Source organism: Megalopta genalis, chromosome 7 (assembly GCF_051020955.1).
Source record: "Megalopta genalis isolate 19385.01 chromosome 7, iyMegGena1_principal, whole genome shotgun sequence".
Taxonomy (NCBI): Eukaryota; Metazoa; Arthropoda; class Insecta; order Hymenoptera; family Halictidae; genus Megalopta; species Megalopta genalis.
The window spans coordinates 15817319-15844208 of NC_135019.1; the positions used below are offsets into that span (position 1 = coordinate 15817319).

Below are 26890 nucleotides of genomic sequence, written 5' to 3' on the forward strand. Positions count from 1 at the left end.
TAGTTGTGATAATCGGCGACTATAAAAACGAGCCACGAGGCTCGAATAATCGTGTCTTCCCCCCCCCCCCTATTTTTGTTTACAAGCTGAGGGTCAATTAGAGAGAATTTACTGTATAGGAAATGATTCGATAAATTTGTTAATCCATTATAATGAAAATGACGAAAGTCTGAATAAGCTCAGTCTTTTCACATTCTTATGAAGCAACGCATGTCAGCCATTTTTAGCGTACCGTAGATTTAATATTAATGAAAAAATACAGATTGAATTTGTGATATCGAGTAAATTTATTGTTACTACGGCACGAATGTTTATTACAGTATCAAATGGTTTCACTTACCGTTTCAGCGGTACCTCGGGTGCGCGTGATAGAAAAATAAAGGAACCCGGTAGTGTACGTGAACACGAAAGATATCATTTATTTTGTAATTTATGAGGACAAACAAGTAAATTTACATAGGAAGGACACTTTCAGTAAAACATATCTGCTAAACCGTTGTCATGCTGAACAGAAAAAAAAGGAACTAACCGAAATCTAATCACCAGCCTTGCTGATATAGTCTTTCATAGAATGTCGTTCGTGCGTTCGAGACGTTTTAACACAATCGTGTTAGAATCACGAGACATTTCGAAGCAAAAGCACGATACAACTGTACGCATCTTCCCTTCCTGATAACGATGCTAGCACTAATGTTTAATCACCCGGTAGCACAAAAATAATGGACTTAACAGGATCGTTGAATGGACATTAAACATTCTTTGTCTCTTTGCCTCTCGTCGCTTTCCTCGATCGCGTGCGCCTTTGTCCTCCTCTCTTTTCTTTTCCTTTTCCTCGCTCTTTCTCCGTCTCTCTCTCTCTCTCTTTCTCTCTCTCCCTTTCTCTCGCTCTATCACTTTCAATTCCACTAATATGTAATCTACAATAGCGTTTATAGTAAACTAGTAAGGTACAAACAGGAGTTTTATACACGGTTCCACGAGAGAATACATGTTAAGCTCAAAGATCTTATCTCTACGTTTACGAAAACGTGGTCCTGTGTGTGTCCAACATCGCGCGGATCATTTCCGTTCGAGAATAATTCCTGAATCGGCCGACGAACGCACGCGGCGACCAAAGAAAATCGACAAAGATGCGATCTTCAGACACGCAAGCAAGACAAACTTCTCGAAGGGTTGTGTGCAAAACGTTAAGCATCGACGCCGACGAGAGGGGTGTGAGAAGTTCGTACCGGGCGAAAATTCTACGCGTACAAACAGCCCGTTTGTTAACGATTCGATGCTTGTTGTCGCAGGTGCCACGCAGCGACGAGTAGAGATAATGAAAGTTCATTTTGAAAATACTGGATCCGAATTCCGCTAGGAACCCGAGACGATGGATCGGCTGGTGCCACTGTGAAAATAAAATTCAATTGTTTCTACTCGCAAACGCTTCTCGTGCACAACTCTCTATCATGTGTACTTGCAACAAAAGAATTTGAATCTTGGTAACAAAGAAGTCATTTGCACGCGAGATCCTGCTCCGGACTTTATAGTTCAGCCTGGTTAACGGTTCGAGAGAATTCTCGTAAACTTCTAGAAAACGTCCATGACGTATGTCGCTCGAGAATTCGGTCAGATCGGGCAACGACGTTGTCCGCCCTCCCCGAATCGTTTCGCGAGAATGGCCAGCCTCGCTTCGACCTGGGAATTGAACTTAGATTAACGATACAATTCACGACATCGAAATTAACGTTTTCTTTATTGAGCAAGGTTCTAAACATTCGTTCGTCTGTCCAACTAGCGGAACTAGGGCTATGACATTCATATAAACAATTATTTGTGCACCCTGCTTCGAAGATACCCTTCGACGGAGTGGGTGGCACCCCGGTGGACGCTTTCGCTTTTTCGCCATCTTACGAAAGAATCGGCGGTCGGAGGGTAACGAAAAGAAATACGATCGCTACGTTACGAAATAAATAAAAAAGAAACCGGGACGATAAATACTGATAAAGGGTCCGTCGAGTCCGAAGTCCGCAAACGCGACGGACCAAATTGCCGTCCGAGATCTCGGAACACGTTAGGCTAAGGAGAAACATGTGCGTAAAATCGTTCTAAACGTGGCTACGAGACGCAAGCGTCAACTAAAATCAAAATTGTATACAACCGCGCGACGATCATCGTGGTCTACAGGCGGTATCGCAAAACAAAAGCTTCGAAATATCAAAATCGCGTTCAGAGTTCGCACGTTCCGTGCTTGCGCGACCAGGGTGCTCGACTCCAGGACTATTCTCGACGCTCTACCGGGGAGACGACTGTCGAATTTGTCAGAAAGGTAGGCATCGTTGCGCGTTCGGCGAAGTGGTCGAGCACTCTGGTCGACCGCATTGTAAAGCTATAAATGGACTTTTCGAAAGTTTCGCTTCGAAAAGCAACTGGACAGGGCGCGTCTCCGACAAATCGAGAGAAAGGGAGAGCTGAACGAGAGAGAAGTATCATCGGTCCCCGCTGAATCCGTGATTTCCAAAGCATGGTTCGCGAAAGGATTTCCGAAATAACGCGAACGACCTCGCATTAAAATAAATATTTGTTGACGAGACGTTTTCGATACGTCGAAAAGTATATTACCGATGTCGAATAAAAAAAAAAGAGGAAAAAATCGACGCTACAAATGTGCTAGCTTTTTGTCGGGAACTTGCTTGACATTCGATCAACGAAAGTGTGGACTGGTTTCGGAACCACTGTTTTGGAGGAAGAAGAAAAAACATACGGATAGAGGCTGGCGAATAATAAAGTGCGCTGTGGTTGGTCTTCGAAGCAGGTGCATCACAGTACAGTTTTCAGCGACTGGGTTTTTGTTGTTCTCTATCTAATCGTAGTTACAGCTTACAGCCTTATTAGCCTAATATCATAATTCGCCCGCGTGTCCACGTCCACGGGCACGGTAGGTACAATATTATTGACAATCATTAAGACGGATCCTACAATATATTACGTGTAATTAGGTACATTTTGTGCAAGGTAATCGTTGTGTGACAGAATATAGGACAAAGTGGCTACGCACTCAAAACGACAAGCGTCTCCTGTTTAAAATGAATGCCGTTAACATTGATCCGGTGCGCGGTTCTCTTTTCTGCTATGCTTCTTTATCATTTCGTGCTCTGTTATCCCCGCGGTTTACTTTCGTTACTATAATATCGATGAATCGTTCTCATTTTAGCTCGAAAGACAAACGAAACAAAGAGGATCCGACTCGTCTGGTGTATAAAGTATATAAAGGTTTCTACCACAGCCCATTTAACGATGTATTCATATATACATATATATATTTGTGTTATATTATCATGTACGGATCGTATTGTTTATACGACTCGTAGAGTACACTGAAACGTAACATATATATATTTATATATAAAACACTAAGAACGACAGTTAATTTTCATCTCTTTTCTCCGTTTCGCGTCCAAATCCCATATATTTGTCCTTTTAAGTATTTGTTTCTCTCTCTCTCTCTCTCTCTCTCTCTCTCTCTCGCTGCCTTCGCTCGTGTTTCGTTCTTTCTCTCTCTCTTTGTTTCTTTTTCGCACACATACTTTTATTTCTCTCTCTCTCTCTCTCTCTCTCTCTCATTATCACACATTCTCATTCTCTCTCTGTAGATCGAATATTCTTTCGCAAGCGGCGCTTAAGTTAAAGAGTGCCGAAGTTTCGTATATCTCTAAATTCGGAGAGAGGGTTAATAAGAAAACGGTCAGTCGAAGTCTATTGAAAGTTCTCACGGCTTGGATTGTCGATATACGGTATCGCTTGAGAAATAGAGGCCTGGTTCGTTCAGATGTTCAGCGTTGTAAAAATCACAGCCCAAAAGCATCGAGGGAACCGAACGAATATGGAGCCCCGCCTCAAAATAACATCGACGAAGCTGATCGTTTGTTCGGTACATATTTGTTATTCGTCGTCGCGCCGAAGATACAATTTTTACGAGAACGTAACACGTTCGCGAAAGATAAACGTTCCATTACCGCCGTGTCGGATTATTTGTTGCGAACAATCGTGGATCCGGCAACAAATATAATACGTTTATGTTCACGCGTTTGTCGAATGCAGCGAAACGAAGACAATAATCACGGACGAGCCCAATGAAACCTTTAGTAAAATGGTTGGAATCGTGTTAAGTATTTCTTTCTCGCAAATTCTTTTCGAACATTCTTTTCTTGCGAATCGAGTTTAAAAACAACCAACCTGATACCATATACAGAATAATAATACATCGAGCTGCCGACAATTTTTTACACCGTCGAAATCAGATTTGAGAAATCGTTTAGGGAACATGTGTTTCATTGGATTCGTAATGTTTGGGCAAGTTACCTTGAGGCGAGGTAGAAAACATTCTTGATTTCCGTGCAATCGTTGAAACCAAAACAGTCATATAAATTTCGTTACAGCGGTGAACTTAGACCCGGGCGTTGAACGAAAAAACGGACATAAACACTAATAAACGATTGGTCGAAGTTTATTTTTCCGTCGCCATTGGACACTCCAATGATATAATTTGGGCTTTAAACGCAATAAGGCCATTGTAAATTGTACTCACACCCACGACTGAAAACTCATAATCGCAGTTATTATAATAAAGCTAATGTTTCTTTCGCCATTCAAGGAAGTCTAAAACGAGCCGCGACCACCCTCTTCAACAAAAACTTTCGATAAACTCGAAGAAAAACCGTTCTTAAGACACCACAGGTGATTCGAATCGTGAAGTCAATTTTAATCTAAAAAAAAAGAAGCGTCGATCAGTTGCCATCGAGCTGTCCCAAGAATAAAAACAAAAACAAACAGAATAAAATTACGATTTAACCATGAAATATCACGTTTCTCAGTTGATCTTTATTTCCGTTCGCGCATTGAAACATAATCATTCGAATCAGCCTGTGAGCAATAATTACTATGCCGCTCGTTTAGACTCGCCCTGTAAAATGGTACCGACTCGGCATACAGAATTGAGCGAACAGTTTTCCGTATCACGGGAACGCAATTTTAAGGAACTTTACATTTAAGGAACTTAAGTAAATTCAGCGAAAAAGCTCGACAACGCATCGTCGTATCGTTATCCCATTGTTTCGCGTCGTCGTTCCTCGGCACGGCCGTCGAATCGCAACGAATTTCTCGACAATTAAACGAGAAATCGGCCAGAGAGGGAACGCGACGATTTCGCTCGCAGTGGTTTTTCTGTTTATTCGTTTCGTTCTGCTATCACGGCAGTATAACGGTGTGTTATCTCGATCAGCTTCTCCCCGTGAGAATGGAAAACCAGCCGTAGAGATAACGTAATTAACGTGTGTACGCGTGCGGAACACGTGCGTAAGCGTGTGACGATTGCGTGAGAAAGAAAAGGTATGATGCTCGACGAAAGCGACGAAAGCGAATCTGCGGTAGGTGGTACACAGTGTTCTTTTGTCGTTTTTTTTTTCTTTGCTTCCCAAAAGAACGGCGTCCGTATACACGCGCGTATATGTACATGTATGTATGTATAATATTATATGTATACCCGTAAAAAATTATTTTTGTGCAATTCATAGAAGGTGCGAGCTACCGTTCTCTTAGAATCTCCTACAGTCTTTAGTGTACGTATCTGATCGGTGCATCCGTTCGATGCACACCGACACGCGTCGTCACTTACAATTTGAGCATCGTTTCTTGTTCGTTTGTTCGCTATTTCTCGTTATTTTTTCTTTTTCTTTTTTTTTTTGTTCGGTATTTCTTCTTCTCTTTCGCCTCGTCCTCCTTCGTTTTCGTCATTCGTTCGATCGTTTGTTTTTTTTTTTTTTCGTGAATTTCGTGCGTCGTGGCAGCCGCGAAACGTGCGAACTTCTTAAGGCGAATTTTATTTTCAGTATTGCACGGCGAGATCGACGAATTTTTGGTGTTGCTTAGAATACGTATCCGCGGGGCACGGGTTTTAAAACGCGTGTTCGGTGCGTTTCCAAGGACGAATTAGATTTAGTTTGATTGAACGTCGAAAGGTTCGAATACGTAATCCTCGCTTTGAACTTGACGGTGAACGGTCTTTCGGCCTGCAACGACGAGAATTGTTCGAGATGCACGCGACAAGTCGTTTCGCGAATCTGTGGCGACTCTGTCGACATTGCGCCGTGATCGTAATTCCATGTTGGAATGCTTTATTATTTGGTTGAATAATTTAATGCTGAAATCGTTTGTCTATAATTTATTCGAAGCAGATCTTTCCAGAAGAACTATATCGTCGAGAACGATTTCTCGTTAACGGATTAAGAGGCAGCGAATTAACCGTAACAGGAAAATCCGCTTGGGTAATCGCGAGCCTAGAGATTCGCGGAACAACCGAACATTTCTGCAACATGTGCGGTGAAATTGCGAACTTCTTACAATCTGATGCACCTTCGAACCGTTCGAATTACACGCGAGCGCTGCGCACTCCTCGGATAAAATGTAATCGTAATCGCATTATCGACGCCGATAAAAACCTAGCAATTAATTCGATCAAGAGTTACATCCCGGTAATCGTTAATTGTCCCCGATCTCGGGACGATTGAACAGCGTTGTCGCTGTCAACGCGAACTCGATGATGAGAAAATAAAAAGAAGAACAAACCTGTAGGACGTAACTCGCGGTCGAATTAATCGGCGGAACCTCGATCGTCGTTATGCTTTGACCAATACGTATATATGTTTATGCGTGTAAGCAAAGAATTAGGTCGTTTACCATTAGATTAATTAACCCTTAATACTACCGAGCATTGTTACACGCGCGAGACAATCAAGCTTTCGAGAATCAAAAGACTCGGCTTCGTTGGCTTTTGTCTTTTTCGCTCGATCGGAACAGAGAAGTAGAAAGAATACGGTTATTATTGTTGTCGATACAAGCTGCGGAGAGGTACGCGTTGCATGTATCTTCGCGGTCGACGAAGTGCAAAGGATCAACGAACGAATTGAAGTGGCTTATCGTTAACGAGACAGCGATTCGAAAATCCCGCGATATATAGAAAATTCGATAGATACCGACGGATAAATCACGTTGCATAGTGGAAAACAGTTTTTCGCGTGTGTGACAGTCGAGTGTACACTCAGAATCGCGGAGCTAACTTCAATCTAAGATAGGCGATGTCTACGTTGAACCGGATCGTTCGAGATCCGGTTATCTATTAATCCTATCTGAACCGTATGGACGCCGAAGAAATAAGAGAGGTCGGAACGACCATTCTGAAATGGTATCAAGAAGATTTATCAAGCGCAACTTTCTCACATTCGACATATACATCGCCCTCTCTCTCTCTCTCTCTCTCTCCTTCTCTTAACTTGGCGTGTCCATGCTTGCGAATGTATCGACCACACGACAATTCCAGCAAAATACACGCATCTCGCTTCCCTCGTATCTCCAGATCGAAATCCACGGAACAAATATTATCACGGGGATGTCCTAACACGAAACCTAGCCGAACCTCGCTACTAGCCGAGAAACGTACACGGAACTATTATCCTTAAATAACGTCCTCAATCAAATTTACTAACCGATTTCACCGCAATACGGCAAGGAATCCTATCGCGATCGGATATATCGAGACGATCCTTCGTTTCCCCGCGTCGAATCGATTTTTGACCATCGATTCCCATCGCGATCGGATCTCCGGAGATGATTTTCGGCGGTCGGGCCCCGATCACGGCCCCTCTACACAGTTCTCGATTCATGAACGGATGGTCGGATCTCGTCGCAATCCTTCGTTTCCGGTCCTATGTTAAATAATTATTGTAACGCGATCGTTGTATAGTGTTTGGTATTTAATGGTCCGCAAACCAAGTATTCCCCTCGCGACATCGATGTTCGTTTCTTCGGTTACTATTATTTAGTATTCTCTTTTTTTTTCATTATTATTATTATTATTAGTTTTGTCGTTTTTTTTTTACTCCTTTTTCCCCCCTCCCCGTCGATGACCCGTTACCCTGAATCAGCAGAGCGTTTTTTTTTTACTTTCTGTAATGGCGTAAAACGATTGTCTTCGTGCGAGCAAATTATGCGCATGACGGCCACGAAATCGCATTAACCTTCTCTCTCGTTGCACGACGCGTGTGAACCGGACCCCCGCAGGATCTCGTATCATCGGAAGCAGTGGTCGGGAACATCGAATTTATCCATTTTCTTCGTTTACGCGAACCGAAGGTTCGAGGCGACGTTAGGTTTCGAATCGCTTCGAACGGCTCGCGTACGAATTTCGCGGGGATCGGAACCAAACGAAAACTGCAATTATTTTCAGGGAGCTAAAAAGAAAATGGAATTATTGCATTTAAAACTTTCCGACCGCAATGATCACCCGATATTTACGAATCTTTGGATAATAATATAACGTTTCGCGATCGAACAAAAACATTTACGATCGTTCGTAAATTGCAGTCCCTTCAACTTTAGCTTAATAATAATAATAATAATAATAATATAAAAGACAAACACGCATTCTTGCGACGGATATTCGCTGTTCCGCCGGTCGAGATCCTGCCGGTGTCGCGAAAGAAGATCGACCGCGATCGATCGGTTCTACGTTCACGGATCACTGCTTCCCGGTTAACATTTCCCTGAGAAAATTTAGCCTGCGACGCGGATGATTCGCGGGACACTCTCTATATTGGCAAACATCTTTTTTTTCTGGATTTTTCTCGCTTATTATATTTTATATATATTTACCTCCCGTTTTGTTTCTCTTAAACACACCCAAGCGTACCAATCGTTGCGACATTCGATCGCTGAATTTGATTGAGGATCCATCAAGATCCTAATTTACGCTACTACTAACAAACATCGACACGACTTCATACATTTTCCGTGCATGATTCGCCGTCGTTTCCGGTTGGAGGGGCCCGGCCGGGCCCGGCGCCGGAACGACGGCACATGAAAGACAATTTCGAAAATATCGGCTCCGTTGGACCATTCAACGAAACACGAGTTTACCCCCGCTCGGCTCGCAATAAAGTATTATTACCGTGAATTTAGCTAGACTAGTGCCGTGCTCTATGAAACGATTGCGTGTGGATAATGCAATTATGCTGCGCGTATCCCCGTCGCGTTTCCGTTCTCCATCGGTCGTCGTTGTCCGAGAGAGCCCATGGACGGGAAAATGTAATTGTCGTTGCAGTGGAATATCTAAAACACCTAGAGAATCATTCGAATCGCTTCTTATTCTCTTCTCGATAATGCGGAACAAGCGGGGAAAAGAAAGGCGCGAGTCGTAAACCCGCTGGCAAGATACTGCTGATATTCACTATTCATTCTCATCATCGATATGTGGTGTGTCGCGGTGCACGGGGCTCCGTGCACGGTAAACGAATCGGCCCGGTCGATAAGCCCGATGTCGACCGGATTGCCCAACAACGTGAAATATAAATATTAACAATACAGGAACTATAATTGACTACCAAATTCGCCTAGAGGATCGTCCGAGACGATCCCGGAGAAAGGAATAAGGAAACAAATCACCGGGAAAACCCGCCGAACCTAAAATCGAGGCGAGCACCAAAGCCAATTAGAAACGCTTACTTCGAATCCTTGGGCCGGACGTGGACACGGATTGGCTCCGATCGAGCGCGGAGCAGCCATGCGACCCACGCCCACCGCGCGCTCTGCACGCCCCTGGTGCAATCAAAAGCGCTCCGTTGCCCGCGCTGAGATTAGGCTGCGGCGGAGATAGGAACGCGAATTTGAAATAATTTCGGATATTTACAATTAAAACGTCGCAGTCCGCGTTCGGGACCAGCTGGAAAATTATTACTAAGAAACATCCGCTAGGATATCTGCCGTCGGAATCGACTGATATGAAGAGGCGGACTGCTCTCGTACCGACTCTTTTGTCGACGAGACGATGCGAACGAACGGCCGAGAAAAGTCGCGTTATCAGCGATAAACGAGTGTGCACCTAGCCAGCGGTTTAGTCGGGGTAACGGAAAGATCCCTAAAATTTCAGCTAACTGTCGTCTTCGCAAACTCGTCTACTCGTTTTCTAGGAAACACGAAGTGTCCGTTTCTCTAGTCGTTCGTCTATATTTCGCTAAGTATAATTCACGATAGCTTTGACATAGATACATGTAAATACTCCACCTATATACATATATATTAAGTATTAATATGCATTTTCGTACTATCGGCTATCGATCCCATCAATTGTCTAGTCTCCATCTCGCTAATTGGCTACTTTCTCTAAAAACCTTTTTTTTTTTTACCTAACATTCAAGCGAACTACCTAATCGGGAATCTCCGTGTGGATCCACGCCGGCGATTGGTTTTTGCGTCGCGTGCGATACTTGTCACGGAGATGTTTCAATTTTAGCTATAGCGCGAGAGCGGTCGCGTGTCGATGCGCGAATCAATACCACCGGTTACCAGTTTACATTTTTCGAGTTGCTGGATGCATAGTATTATATGTACTGGACAATGTTCGCTGAATCAAAGTGCAAGCACTTTCACGAGTTACGGAAACAATTGTTTCGTTTAGTAAATTTCATTTCTCTGGGTTCAAGTTTCAGTCCGTTAGAGATGATTAAATAATTGACCATTCAGTATCAACGTTTTTTTTCTTCTTCGATACTATTCGTTATTATAACCATATCTTATAACATAGAATCTTATTAAACTCGAGAATGTTTTTCCTTGTTACTCTTTTCTTTATCGTTCATTGGGTGCAACAGTTGCGATTTCAGTGGCTCAAGCTCGACGGAGCTTGTCATTCCATTATAACGTTTCATCTTCGGAGGTGTATAATTGATCTCCGTGATCAACGATCTCTCCTCCGCTACGATTCGTTGGCGCGCGTTCCAACATTAAACCACGTTAAATACGATAGACAATAAATAAAAACCACGAATAATTTAAAAACAGCCGACGAGCATCGGTTTAAAAATTGTTTTCGCCGAGAAGCGTAGCGGTTGCTAAATGCTAAAATTACACGGAAACCGTACGATACCGAAGATGACTAGAAAATGTTTCAGGTCGGAGAGATCGTTTCCCCTCGAAGACAATCAATTTTTTTAGGCATCTGAAATTACATGCACCGAGATGTATCATCTGACTCTGGAACCAATTATATCATGCTTTCACGATGAAGACAGACGCAACAAAGACGACTACACAACACGCAGTTCCGACTGCGGGAAACAAATTAATAAAATTCAATTCTAAGCACAAACATTAGCAGAAATCGTGTTGGCCGATGGCGCTTGCACCCGGCGAGAATCCAAGATATATCCGACTATTGCTTAATCGAGTGATAACGGTAACCAACGAATTACGGAAACTGAAGAATCGTCCTTCCGGTGGTCGGCAATAGTTCTCAGAGAAATTTCACGCCTAACTTTAAAGAGGAACACCACGTGTCGAGTATTGATTTTCGTCGGTCGTCAGGGTCCCCGGGGGGACCGCGGATCGATCCAGCACCGATCGCACACACTCCGCTACGAAACTTCGAACAACGTCCTCGGACCTATTAAACTACGTCTAGTAATTTTAACTACGCTTTGGGAATTCTCTAACCGTTTCGATAAGTCGGAAATTTTCGCTAGAAATCGGAATTCTTACGAGCGTTAATGAAAACTCTATCGATATTCGTAAGACCCGTCCCCTACTACATACATACCTCCCAGAAGAACCTGTTCGCTCATAAAAAAGATAAACATCGATCGCATATACGAATGTGCTCTCGTAAATATATTCTGTCGTTTCTCGAGATCTAGGCAGCATCTCGATTACTGTACGATATATCTCGTATAACGAACTCGGGAATTCCCGAAAGAGAAAAAGTTCCTTTCGATTTTCATACAGCGAATGCGCGTCGCCGCGCGGCAGATTCTTGGAAAACACTTTCTAACACGCCTGGCGCTTTGAACTCTTTTTCAAAACTCTAGCAGAACTACATCCTTGCCGAGCGCTAAGAAAAGACATGGTTACACCGATATCGTTCTAGAAACTAGCCTATGCAGCCCCTAGTCGTTCTAAAACGAGCTACGTATGTACATCGGTCGTCTAACGGTGCGCAAAACCTGCACCTTTCCCCCCCACCCCTTCGTTTATCGTATCTACTCGCATACGCGTCCCGTACACTGTGATTCGCCGTTACGAAATCGACCCGCGAATATACGTGAAAAATCACTCTCGAGACGTTCGAACACGCGAGATTGCAATCGGGGTTTCGATAAAACAGGCGGAGCGAGCGATGTTCCAAGCACAGCAAGATATTCCTCTTTTCTATCCTCGGCGATAACAGAGAATGTTTCGTGTGCGCCGCGTGTGCGTGTAACCGATCTGCAGAAGGGAAAACAGGAAGTTTGCGCGATATAGAAGTACGAGAAAAGCAATAGCGGCCGTGGTAGTTGAGCTATGAGTCGAGAAATGCGTGAATCCCTTGGCTACAATGTAAAACTGCCATTCGGTTATTATTTATACACGTAGAAAATAAAGAAGTACAAGAAATCTCTCCCCCACTACCCCCCCCCCCCCAGTCCCACCCCAACGAGACAGATGCGTAGCGAGAGAGCATGCAACGAACGAATGCATGTCTGTTCGTTCCGTGGAAATTAGTCTCGGATGAGAGTACCTTTGAGCGCGTAGCGTTATTATTCGATTAGTGCCACATAGTGAATCGTATCCATTCCCGGCAAGAACTACTCGATTAGTTCGATCCCATGTATTATCGATTAACTCCTCGTCGACCAACCCTGTCCTCTTATCTCGCATCGAACCGTTTCGTAGACCTAGAAGCTGGACCCTCGATCGGCGAACACAGGGTCAATCGGATTCTCGATGCTCATACTAATTCTAGAACGACGCGCGAACAGTATTCGTTGCATCTTTTTGAACTAAATCGCGGGTCTTTGAATCTCGTAGTATAACTCCCCGGTTGTACGCTTGACAGCTTAATCGAAGATCGATTTCACGGACAATCGATGCAAGTTAAAGAGAGGAGGCAATTTTTTGGAATCGTAGTTGCTCCTCGATGGATCTGCGTTAAGAGCACGAGCGGTCGTTTGCCGTGAGATTCCTCGTTCGAGGGTCAATTTAGTTTCACCATTTAAGCATTACGAAGCCGACAGAATGCAAGTCGAACGATCAACGACTCGCGATTCGTGTCGAGACGGATGAATCGGCGAATTACAAGCAAATCGTTAACCGCGGTGTACCAACGAAGTCATCGATGACGCGTTCGCAACCACTTTGGTCTGCGTTGGTATAAATAACAGACGGGCCCGGCGGTTCTAGCGTCATTGCCAGCGGTCGTAATAACAGTGAATACCTTCGTACCCCGGCGCGATACCGATCTAACGCTAGAAACATTGGCAGTCAACGTGTTCAAATAAAAGAGTAATCGCTTTTAAAGTCTGACAAGAAGTTGCTCCGATTTCGCAAGGTACTTCCGTTTTTAAATATTAAAATTATTGGAATATAGTTGCAATAACGAGCACTTGGAAATCCTTTGTTATATCAAGTTTGTTCAAGAAAACATTGAACACGGCGAAAGAAAAAGATAGTTTCGAGGTGCGGTTGTTACAGACGATTACGCCTCAGTGTTAACAAGAAGTTAAGAAAGTTAATTTTAAAAATCAATTTAAAAGAAAAACAGAAGCCTCTGTGTCGTTGTTACTGTTCGTTTTACCGTCTCAAATCGCCGTCTGTTAGATTCCCCACCGTCGGTACCCGACGCGACTGATTGACAATGAAATCGTAATCTTACGACACTAACAATACACTCTGACAGTTTCCAGAGTGAAACATTGGTCGGTTTTTCTCTAATTTTCCCCTCGTTACTACCTTGTCTGCTCTTTTGTGTACACGTGTTCATGGACGCTTTTCGAAATCTCTTCGTTTGCAGCTTCACCGTGCCCTGAGCACTCATATATTTACCTATACATATTGTTCATGTGTACGAGCATACGCGATGCACGTGTATGCTGTTAAATAACGGCGCATAAACTGCCCCGCCGACTCCGTCGTGTTCCGAACGTGTTCACCGAAATATTGCCGCGACGTTTCCAATCAACGAGACGAATTCGAAGAATTCTTTCTCATACGACCGAGTCGAATCCTGCAAATTTTTTAAATCTTAACCGTGCCCCTAGAAAATACAATTTATATTTCACCCGATATGTAAATAGCGCAGCAATAACTTTGAACCGAAATATAACTCGAATTTAGCGAGAGATTTAGAATTGATAAATCGTAATTTTACATTTTTCAGGAATCCAAGTTCCCCTCATGGAAAACAAGACGATGCAATAAAATTGGTTCCATGTAAATTTCGAAGAACCTTTTATTTGTACATTTCTTTGAAGAATTTAACGGAACAATTCTCACCTTGACAGAGTCGACGACACAGCTCGCACACATGTATGCATATATAAACACATATACATTTTGCTAGTCAGTAATACATAATATCACATGCAATTTAAATAGGATTGTCAAACACGTACCTATGCAGATAGTGTTTCTATTCTTAACGATGCTGCGTATGATAAATACGACACGAGGTAATCACTTAGTGTACGTGCGCATGCACACATATGTTTGTATATGTAGCCTTATGCAGAAGCATTTTCTGTGTCCTTTAAAAAGGAGGAAGGAAAGACAGGTGTTCTCATACGGAGATTGGACGAACCAAAATAATTAGAAGTTTTTTCCCACGTGACCAGAGGCTCGCGAACTCAGTGTTTGGTTAGTGTCAGTCGACAGTGATAAATACAGCAAGATAGCAGTCCCAGCGAGGCCGTGCACAAGAGAGTTCAGCAATAAGGAAATGAATGCAATGGCAGTATGAAATCGACACGGTGGCCAATGATGCGAGAAATGCCTCTTCTAAATGAATATCTCCTTGCAGAAGCTCCTAACAGTCTCGGAACACGCGTAACCCTTCGGTGGCAGTGTCTGGGGCTCATCTCAGTCCAGCCATTCGAGAACGTCGAAACTAATTTGTAATTGAGAGACTATCATGATCTACCAATCTTTCGTTCTTGGATGTCTCGTTTAAGGTATCTTTTATTCAATGTCTCGACCGATTAAGCTTTTGCTGGCAATTTTCAGCAAGATCGGGGATCACAAAAAATGAAGTCATTCGAATAATATTTGAAATCAGAAAAATGGAGAATCTAGGAACGAACCGAATGCATCTAATCGATAGCTCAATTGCCTGAAACACCTGCGCTGTATTAGGGTTAAAACAATGCTAATTTGAGAAACCTCTGCTTGTTCATGGGTATGGGATATGACCAGAGCCTCGCTGAGTCTGCACACTCGACGACTCTTTTCCTTCGATCCTTCGGCATTATTAGATCGACGCGTAAGTCCCAACGATTACGTTCCAACCGCGATTTTCACTGAAATCCAAGCATGGCCTCTGCTGATATTCCAAATGCACCTGAAACGTTTCAATTTAGTGGAAGGTTGTTTTCGTTTCAAATGAACAATTCAGTTCGAAATTCAAAGCCCTTGTGCCAAGAATCATCGCTTGGACCAGCAGCATAGACGTATTCCCTGGTTGAACTTCGTACCGAGCGGATCTTGTGCAGCAATCCGATAGAATCCAGAGCAGAAGGAGAACACGAAATCGCGCGGATACTGACTACGGACAATATTTTTTCTGCCGGATGGAGGATTCTCTGAAGCGTTACGAAACCTATGTACATCAGTTCTTTGAAGTTCAAAGGGCAACGAAGAGTGTGGAACGATACCAACGAATAAGTAAACTGGACAGACCCGCCGCCGCCGGCGGTCGTACGTCACGAATTCAGAGGTCGTTCGTGGGGTCTTCGAGTGCCCCACACAATTCGGATGATTGCACGATATTGACGGCATTCCAGCTATAAGTACCTATTCCCGTATAGATTAAGTGATGCGAGCGTCCATCAAAACGCGCTCATCTAACGGTATCACATCCCCCTGTGTCACACGGATAACAGCAAAGCGTGTCTCGCGAAGCGGAAAACACCGAAAAGAAGAGAACAACTGACGGATCGGCCGCGGTCGTCGCGGGCTCTGCGGTTTTCCGACGGTCTGTATGTACAAATTGGCATTATATATATCACAGTTACAATATAATATACGTCGACAAATGCGGAAGGAAACTGTAAAGCGCTGGCTGTCGTTCGCGACCCTAATGCAACGCAACCTGTTCATTGTACGCTTGTGAGCACTCGATAATCCTATCCTACCCTAACGTACGCGTATCGCGTGTATACTCTCCCGGTTCCCTCTAAGCCTATACTTTCGATCCAGGACACGCGCCCGGGCTTGGCAGAGACCCGAGGAACACGAATCCGTCCTCTTATTCCCGCTTTCCCCGTCGGCGGGAAGACAACCCAAGGGGGGAGACAGGGCGGGACGCGAAAAGGTTGAGCTAGGACACCAGTCGCAACCGAATGGAAACTAGAAATACAAGGAAACAAGGCATCCTAGGGAGTGCTGATGCACGGAGACGATGTTTCACGTGGTCCCCGATAATTACGCGTTGCGTGGAAGCGAGTTTTCAATCTTGCACAGCCCGCTAGGAAACTCGACAGCGCCGGTATATCTTTGCGGGAATGGCCCTGCAATCATACTACTTGCTCTCACTTGTTTCTAGCCTATCATCGACGTCACAACGAACACGTCCTCTTTGCTCGCTTTGCTAGCAATCATGTTTTGGAACGATCCAAAAGGGAGAAAGAAACGAAAACAGAAAACGGAAAACATCTCTCTATCAAGTGTCAAACAATTTTGTCCGTGGTTGCCAGAAGAATTTGTACTGCGATGGGCAACAAAAACAGTCCGGGAACTGTGTTCCGAACCTGCGAGCACCTTCCCCGGACTTTATTGTCGCACGGACGCTGACTACGTGCAGCTTGAACATCAACACATACGTGTACACAGACCGATCGTGTTAACCCTCGAATGACGGGCCGTTTTGACAAATAATAGTGGAAACTGAGAAAATGATATTGACCGAGATTGACGTTAGATCAGGAGGACAAGCTTTCGGTGTCGGACACATAGAATTAAAGTACTCTGTCAACGAGTCTGAGCTTCTTTTTTGTTGGCTGGCATATTTTCAGCTTCCAATTGTACACAGCTGGTGTGATGCAACAGATTTCCGTTCGAATAGATTGTCAGAGATTGAGTGCTCATGCTCTCGGATAATTTCAGGCATCGCCGCTCAAGGGCTAAAAAATCCATCGAGTGTGAAAACTATTTCGAGCATTCTAACATTAATACAGGCCGATTGATCAAGCTTAAGGTTATCGGAGAAGAACTTGTGGACAATAAAGAATTAGATGAAGAAGTACTATCTCGTTGTCGTTGTGCAAATATCTTCGTGGGAGAGCTGGGCAACGCTCGATGTAGTTAATAATTGACGATTGCATTTTGAAACCAGATTTTTATTCTAAAATTTAAGCGACCAATCAAATGGAGTGGTCCACGTCGAAGTGTAAAAATTGTTATGCAATTTGTTCATTTGTTTCTTTTTTCAACAATCTTTCGTAGTTTTCTTAACTTCGGCTGAAAATATGAAGTTTCGTATGAAACTGTATACGTTTGCAAAGAAAATAACTAAAATTTACAATAGTAGAAATTTGGTTTCTGCTTTTTGCAATTGATATTTTTATTAGTTGACCAATAAAAAAAAAGCATTGCACATCGACGAACGCTCAGCTCACCAACGGATAAAATAAAACGAAGGAAAAAGATTATAAGTCGATGTTTCCCGCCGACACAACTTCCAATTAAAACGGACTTTTGTGTACAGTTCTGTAAACGTTAAAACTCTCTTAATGATGCATTATGGTCATTGCGAAACATATTGAAAGAATTCATCCCGTAGGCCGGGTAAATCGAAAATGCTGAACATTAAGTCGGACATATAAAACTAACTGATTTGTCTAGAACGTACACATAAATACAGTAGAGACTCTCTCCTCCGAAGGTTTATTTTTGTAATATCCTGATACAAAAACATTCTATTATCTAAAAATTGCATTCAAGTTCCCTAGTAGATGATAATGTATGTGTAAATAATGCAATGATTAGATAATAGAACGTTTGGATACCAAGCTATTACAGAAATAAATATTCGGATAAAGGAGTCTCTATTGTATATGTATATATATATACTTAGTGCATTTGGAAAGTTTCCGGACTAATTGAAAATAGATGTCTTCTCTCCAAAATATAAACTTCGAAGTACTCGTACAACTCTTTATTGAAGTCAAATTACCTCTCCTTTTTAATTTCACTTAAAACCATTGACGCATTGTTCTAAATCGATGACGGACGATAGAATCAAGGAGAGAAGACGGCGAATATCAAAAGCGGTCATCAAATCCTTAGGTAAGAAATCCTTCTATGCTTAGTCTTGTTTCAATTAAGATCAAACGTAGACGTTTGCTTCACGTGAAAAATCGTGGTAACCGTAAAAAGCTTATTAAAATCAAACGTGTGACACGAACAAACTACTCGACCTATTTCGGCAAAATTTGAATTGATGGTAGCAAAAAGAAAAAAAAAGAAAAAAATTCGAAAAGAAAACTGATAAGCATAGAAAACGTACTGAATTTAAAGACGCGACATAAACGAACGATTTCACGGAAATCGATGTACTCGATGTTGGAGGTAGCAAAAGTTTTACGTTTACTAGACCAACCGGTAGAAAGAAAATTGTATCATTGATACGTCTCGAAAAACATTAGACCGGAGACTTTTCGACGGCACCATGTGTATATACATACATGATACATACTGAGTATGGTTGGAATAGTAATGGAGTTTCGCATACGCGCGTGCCTAAAAAATTCTGCATGTATCTTATGTTGTACGCGTACTCGCCGGAGCACGGTGTTTATGATAGCAAGTACACGAATTAGGAAATTCCTCGTCTCGGCATAGAAATTCGCGCGTAGCGTCACACAGTGGACATCGTTCGCTTTCTCGAATCTAATTAACTATTCACCGATCGGATCGAAGGCTGTGCTCTATTATAGCTCGCGGATTGAAGAGCAAAGAGGAATCGATATCGATGGCTATCGCCTCGTCAGTTCTCGAGACGTTCTTTTCCGAAAGTATCCAAGACGATCAGCTACCCGACACACATTTTGGGTCACACATTTAAGGAAGGCCACATTGAACTAGTCTAGGAAATTACTGTCTAGCGCGTCTGAACATATATATTGGTAAAATTTAGCCTATGTTTAGAACGGCTAACCTATGACACATTCGCAAACGAGTAATAGTTTGAGATTCTTGCAAACAAATATATATATACATATACCCCGATAGAATATACATATACTTAAATATATATATATTTGTTTGTTACCACTAGTACGTCTGAGCAATCTTGTTCTTCGTTTACCGCACCCCCGACGGATTCCTCCGCTTATGTCGAAACGATTATCTTTGGCATTCGTGAGACACGCGAGAGACCAGCACACCCAAAGATAAAAATGTCCACGGTTGTCGTACTTCGTTTCATCCCTCTCACTCCCGCCCCTCTTTACTAAGTTACTCCGTTAAGTCTGTCAGCGAAGAACAAGCGAAATCACTTTGAAAGTGCGACATACGATATAGATGATTGGATCACAAGTATTAGATACCAGAACTGACACTCCCGAGGACTGTACTATAGTAGGGATAAAAATATGTACAGTAGAAAACTATGGAGTGGCTATTAACTTGTAAAAAGTAGACACGCCTACGGTTCTTTTGTCCCCCTCCCAGCCCCATTCCCAACCTCATCCCTCCTATTATTTTTTTTTTGGCGTGAGTACGCGTACTATTTCCGTAATGATGCTCTGAAGGTTTCTTTTTTAGTTTCTGCAATTAGTGGGCGGCATTTTTTTGTTTCCGTTATTCCAGCGATAAAATTATGATAAAACGCCAGCTGAAGCTTTCTCGGTAACGTAACACGGATATACGTAGGTAAAAAGCTGCTGGACACACGGCTTTTGTTTTGTTCGCATATCGGCGAACCGCCTCTCGAAATTTTGCTAGGTACAGTTCGAGTAGTCGCCGATCTCGGTTCCTACCTGACTTTCATTGCGTTTTATCACAAGGACCGGATCCTTCGAGGACTCGACGACCTTTCTCTCGATATCCAAGTCGTATAGCAGCGTTGCCTGCAGCGCGTTATACATACCGGTTCGCGCGTACCGAGTTGCCTTTGTCAATTCATAGACGCTGGCAGACAGATTTAGTATATCTAGAAACAGAAACGGACAATCAGCTACTATCTTAATTATAAGTTCATTAGAATATCTGAGGATCTTTCGTTATTTCTGTGTATCAAAATATCAAATAGTAGGCTATTAGTATTTTGTTTCAAATTGATCCATATACATATAACACTTTACTTTTATCAAAAACCTATTTAACCCTTTGCACTACGACTTCTTTCACAGCTACATAGACTAGAACTTCACCGTCCTTAATTTCACTACTAGAACGAGACAATTTTTATTTTTCGTACGCCTGCATTTATTTTTATTTCTAGATTTTGATAACCGAAGAATCAAATTTTATTCCGATTCAGAAAAAATTCATCACGAGGTTGGTTCGTTGTTATAGTGCAAGGGGTTACTAGGTATCTGAATAACTATTTCTAAATTAAAGTACATTACTTCAAAAATTGTAAATGTATGATATTTCTCAAATATGAAAATCGTACACAATTATTTTAACAGCCGAAAATGTGGGGTAGCTGAGGTCATTTGAAGTAACTTTTTCCTTTGCGAAAATACAATCTGCAGCTTTGTTTACGAGTTATTAACGAAAAACACTCGCCAATGAGAGGTGACGGTGCGAGAGAGAGAGAGAGAGAGAGAGAGAGAGAGAGAGTCCGCAGCACGAGGCCGCAAGGTCGGGACGGACTCGAGCCGCGTTCGAAGTACTAAACAAATCACGAAGCGAGAACTTTCCGGATTTTTTTTACTACATAACAGTGATATTTTTAAGAAAAACGCTGTTCACCTTTACTTTAGTACGTCTGAAGAATATTTACTAATTTTTCGGACTCGAAATAATATGTAGTTTAACCGTGACAGCATATTATTTCGGGTCCGAAAAATTAGTAAATATTCTTCAGACGTTCTAAAGTAAAGGTGAACAGCGTTTTTCATAAAAATATCACTTTTACGTAATAAAAAAAAATCCGGAAATTTCATGCTTCGTGATTTGTTCAATATTTCGAACGCGCCTCGAGTCCGTCCCGACCTTCTGTCAAAGCCTCGTGCTGCGGTTTCTCTCGCGGACTCTCTCTCTCTCTCTCTCTCTCTCTCTCTTGCACCGTCACCTCTCATTGGCCAGTGTTTTTCGTTAATAACTCGTAAACAAAGCTGCAGATTGCATTTTCGCAAAGGAAAAAGTTACTTCAAATAACCTCAGGAACCCCCCATTTTTGGCTGTTAAAATAATTGTGGAACAGCCGTATACATAGACATTTTTTTATAGAACGAAAAAGTTTTTTAATAGAAATTTGGCTGCTTAAATAGATTTAGTAATTAATCTGACTTGTAAACAAATGTAAGAACTTACCATTGTCATTATATACAGGAATACACGTTGGATTCTCTTTTTGACATTTTGTTGCATTGGCGATTTCTCGTTTACGGCATTCTTGGACGAATTTTATTGCTTCCAACCAGTTCTCCATAGCTTTGTGCACGCGTTGATTCATTGTGGTCCCTCGCAGTCGTTCCATCTGTTTTAAAAAACAATTGTATAGAACATTCGACGCTTTATTGCAATTAGACTGTGAATCTTTATGAAAGTTGTTTTTATAAACTATTTTGATTGTGATGTTCCTTTGTTTAAGAAAATATGAGTGGGATTTTCTATATTCTATGAACTTTTAAACGTTATGAATATATAAGGATTTGCAGTCTAGTTGCAAGCAAGAGGGAAATAAGAATATTTAATGGCTTACTTTCGCAATCAATGTAATAACACGTGCGTGTTCTTTTAAATAGTCGATAATTAAACGATCGACACGTGACGGGTTTCCTTGAAGGCGAGGAACGGGTATATTGTTTGCACTCGTAACTCTTTTGCCAGGGAAATGAGCAGCTAATCCAGCCTCACATTTTTTTCGCTCCTTCTCTAGTTGTTTGAACTGCTTATAAGTCTGTTCCAATCTGAAATGAAGTATACTCGAAGGAGCTGTTCTTCTGGCTATATAACTTCCATTTCGAAGACTCAAGCTTCCACCGTAGAACACAGAAAACAAGCGTGGAGCTGGAAGTTGTACAGGAACTGGCATCACTGATGGAAACACTCCAGATCTGACTGTGCTCGGATTCGGTACTATTCCTGAATTGAATAGAACATTTCCGGAAGAGACGCCAGGAGCATTCTGTATTCTTGGTATGTGATGTCGTTGCTTTACAATGTAATTAAAAGTATCCTTGTTCATTGAGGACCCTGGGATTTGATTGGTCAAATGGTTTACGGAAGGAAAAGCTATTTTTTTGGTGAGATCTAGTCCTTCCATTTTGTACGTACAGTTAGGCTGTTTCAAGTCGTGATACGATGCAGAGCTCTGTGGTAGCATTTTTAAAGCCTCGCCGCTGTTGGCAGTGTAAGGTTGATAATTATGGTATCCGTATTTCGCAATTGACTGGTGCGCATGTCGTGAGCTTAAATTCTTTGGAAATCCGATCGGTGAATATGTCTTGGTCTCCATAGTCTTAGATTTTGGACTGATAATTTTCAACAGATTGTTGTCGATTCTGTAATCGTTACCCAAAAGACAGTTATCATTCGTATCTAAGCTATTGATTGACGTCGTGGTGATGTCATTTACACCTGGATAATAATCGATCAGTTGTTTGTATTCTTGGTCCACAGCTTGATCCAACTTGTAAGTACGAGCTTGTTGCAAAAATTGAAATTGTTCGTTTGGTATAGAGATATTTGCCATGCTTAATCTACCAGAGTCTTGTAAATCCTTATAATCGCCGGCACTACCGCGTTGTATATTATTCCCAAAACAATTGTGCAAGTTCGTATCAGCCGGAGAAAAATGTTGCAATGGAGAATTCGAGAGGAAACCAGAATCAATGCTCAAATCAGTCATTGCCGAACTTGGTCTATAACTTTGATTACTGGCAGTCATGCTGTACAAATCATGCATAGCAGCTGATGGATTATTATAAGTATTGGTGGTGCCATTTTGTCCAATGTTATTATATTCCAGCTCGTTGAGGGTAATTGGATCAGGAGAATCTAATGCCAATGTTAAAGCCATATTAATGTTCAGGTCTGGATTTGTGCAATTTTGTATTCGTTGATAATTTCCAAATAAATCCGTGGTACATCCCACGGAGGACAAATTCTCTGACCAATTAGATTGTTTGCTTGAATTGGTCTCATTCGTTGTTGTTAACAAATCATTACATAGGGGCATGGTACTTCTACTGATACATGAATTCTCATCATTTGAACGTAACATGTACGACTGTGAATCAGATGGGTATATACTCGGATATGCATTAACTCCGTTACTGTATAAATTCTTTTGATCTGGTAATTGTACCCCACATGTATTGAGACTCAATGTTTTCAGTTCTCCACAAATGTTATTATAATTACATTCAGGTTTAGTATTGCTGGAAACACTGTTCTGTAATTTGCTGAATGTAGAATGTATATTAAAGTGATCTAGAGCAGCCAAATTTAAGTCCATGCTACTCTCTATTTTCCTATCCATGATAGAGGATTGTGTCTCCGAGCGATATTTAATATTGCCGTTATAACTATTACTCTGGACATTATCACTGACAATCGAATCATCATCAAGGATTTTTGAGACCAAATCATTTACCATAGGATTGTTTAAATCCTGGCCATCTTCATCCTCCATATTTATCTAAACGAATAAAATATTACAAAACTGATATTACTATAGGTTACATAAAATCATTTTTTGCAGAAAATAAATAAATTCTAGATAACGTGAACATAAATATATTTCAATTAATTCTGCAAACTTGAGTAATCTGCTTAATAAAAACATTATGTATACAAAAATAATTCTACGCCTAAAAATAATATGACAATTAAGAGTGACGAAATTGCACTCGAGGCTTCATTTTCAAAATATTAGCAATTAAAAACTTTCCTATACTATGATTTCGTTAATGGCGGTCACTTACTTTGGAGTTGTAATACGGAACCCCATACAACATTTAGAGTAAACACTGTTAATACCCCTTACAATGAAACACTTTGTCTTCAATAATCGCTTGTCAATCGTCAATATGTATTAACCACTAAGCTTAGTAATTATGCTGTTTGCAAGTGTCTACAGCATTTTATACACAAACATTACAATTCTGTATTTTATCGGTGTGTGGTCTCTCGTTCGCAATTGTGAATCTTAAATTTTCCGAGTGAAACACAAACGGAGTCTTTATGAAATTTTCGAACATACTTGAATTAAAACATGAATATCAGAGTTTGCAAACGAATCATGCCAAACAATAACGCGAGAGTAGAAAAGAGCTCTGCGATTGAAAAAACAAACGTCGATCATGATCTTGTCTTTTTTTAAGCTGAATATACCCGAAATGCATAACTGGCAAAATTACATAGAACAGAAAACGTTAGTAAATTTCTATTCTCGAATAAATAAGTGTGCCGAATAATAAAATATAATTTTACCAATTTACCGTTTTTCTAAAGATAGTAATTTAAAATCCTGTTGGTTGTTATAATAAGATAAATATGGTTGTGTTATTAATTTCATTTATAACAGTTCTCAGTTATTCGTTCATTTATAACAGTTCTCCGTTATTCTTACAAAGAAAAATTTTCGATTCGGAAATTGAAAGAATTATGAAACTTTGTGTTACACAATTTTTTTCATAGCCCATCTTTAGTTTAAAAGGTTACAATCAATTCTAAAAAATTCGGCTGTTATTCGATTTTATTTCATAACTTGCAAAAATTAGTTCTATGAATTAAATTTTTCAGAAGGAATACATAGTTCTTCGAAAGATTTATTAACTGTTTAAACAATTAAGAAGAAGTTACAATAAAAACTCCATTGATTTAAATTATTCGTAAAATTGGATTTCTCTCTCTCTGACTATAAAATTACAACATAGTGTTGAATAAAATATGAATTTTTTATATCCAATAGCAAAATAAAATTTTTTAGTTTGTAATTTATTTTTACGCTTTTTGACGGATTAACTGATTTTTGCAAGTTCATCGTAACACGCATAGAGTGCGCTTTTCAAAAATGAACTCTCCGGTTAACAGGTTAAATCGATCGTAATTATAATTTGTTTTGTAGTCTTGATTTTGATGGCTCAATCGCAGCAATTACAGTGTGTAATGGACATATTCGACCTTGGATCATAAGTTCGAATACATACGTATCTGTTTCTCGCGCGGTACGCCACTATTCGCGAACCTACTAATTACGTTCTGCTATTGGTGGATTTTTCTGTTAATTATTTAAAACGGAGCCCCTAGCATAATTACATCTCCCTTGATATCTATTTTATTTTAACATGCTTGACAGAATCATTCCTTGAAAGGGTGACCATGAACACAAAAAAATGAGTAATTATTCACTAATATTTGTACTACATGTTATTTATATAATATATAGGTATTATATGTAATTATCTTCTAATAAGCAACTTATAAAGCATTATAAAAATATAACCTGCAATGTTTTAAGTTTGAAAGTATTCTGCCTTGCATTTAAGGCTTAGCTTATAATTATAAATTGCTTACATTTTTCTGTGCATTACGCTCCATTAAATCATAATTCCAATAGTTATAGTCTGCGTTACAACGATCAGCTGGATAATTGTTTTGTGGTTCCAACATGCTAATGTTACGTTCAACCATGTTGTTCTACAATAAAATGACATTAAATAATAAGTACTGCATTATTTCTTAACAAGATAAAAACGTTACTTATGATACAAATGCTTATTCGTTTATTAGAATCTGTTTTGCACTTTTTCTTTTGTAACAATTGTTTATTATTCAAAGGAATGTTAAGTGATTATACACATAATGGAGTAACATGATATTAATATCAAAATTGAACAGATCCACCCAATTTCGTCGGTTACAATCCGATATCAGTGCGGACGATTTTCAATCTAAATCTCACGTATGCATAAGTACAATGCCGTTGTGCGTGAACAACTAATTAAATGAGATCATTTTCATTAATTATAGTATCGACATAAACAGTTCGAATAATAAATTCATTGATAAAGTATACATAATGTATCTCGTTTATTCGTCGATTAAATAATAATTCTTAAACAATACAATCGCATCTTTTCCTACGCATTATGTTGGAATGATCGCGTTGTACTTTACAGTAGGGAAAGATGAACGTCACTTTTTCAGTGATGAAGTCGGAGTTAGTGAAAAGATGGTCGCGTCGCTTACCTTGTTAACTGCAAAACCATTGTTGCCGATAATTGCAGCTAAATTGTGCACCTCGGACAGAGCCATTTGTTAAAGATCACTAAAAATCACCTCTACTCCTTGCCATCACCCGTTCACTTGTGCGTCTATCCTCCCAGCAGTGCGCACAACTACAGTCAACTACAGTACTACACCAACCTACACATTTTCTTCAGAGCTCACTACATATGTATGTAGTGTATCTGGCGACAGGGCAGAATGTAGATGGAACTGCGGTTATTGTACTATGTATATTGTACATGCTATATATGTAATCCACAGAATATTCTTACATAGGCGAAACTCCAACGTTTTTCGAACATCAATTTCCAGTGCGCATGCACACGTATGTAGGTCTCTCGCGAACGTAGCCTCAGAACTTTATTTAAATGCGCATGCGTACACATTTCGTTTAAATATCGCTGACGATATTTTATAAGTCTTA

The 26890-nt window shown here is 40.9% G+C and overlaps 1 protein-coding gene across 1 annotated transcript; it reads right to left on the reverse strand.

The window, feature by feature from the left end:
- Window positions 1-395: 395 nt before the first annotated feature.
- Window positions 396-26741, reverse strand: LOC117221677 (uncharacterized). Its single transcript, XM_033472830.2, has 5 exons — window positions 26428-26741; window positions 25753-25875; window positions 21932-23872; window positions 21541-21706; window positions 396-20209 (listed from the first exon to the last, which is right to left on the reverse strand). The coding sequence occupies exons 1-5, from the start codon at window positions 26491-26493 to the stop codon at window positions 19998-20000; spliced, it is 2508 nt and encodes an 835-aa protein (XP_033328721.1). The 5' UTR covers window positions 26494-26741; the 3' UTR covers window positions 396-19997.
- Between the last annotated feature and the right edge of the window lie 149 nt (window positions 26742-26890).

Bases quoted from the DNA above. Each gene is read 5' to 3' on its own strand.
- LOC117221677 (XM_033472830.2), bottom strand. From the start codon at position 26,493: ATGGCTCTGTCCGAGGTGCACAATTTAGCTGCAATTATCGGCAACAAT. The intron at 21,707-21,931 runs GTAAGCCATTAA...TTTTTAAAACAG, and splicing joins TTATTACATTGATTGCGAAA to ATGGAACGACTGCGAGGGAC. The intron at 20,210-21,540 runs GTAAGTTCTTAC...TTCTGTTTCTAG, and splicing joins TCCTGTATATAATGACAATG to ATATACTAAATCTGTCTGCC.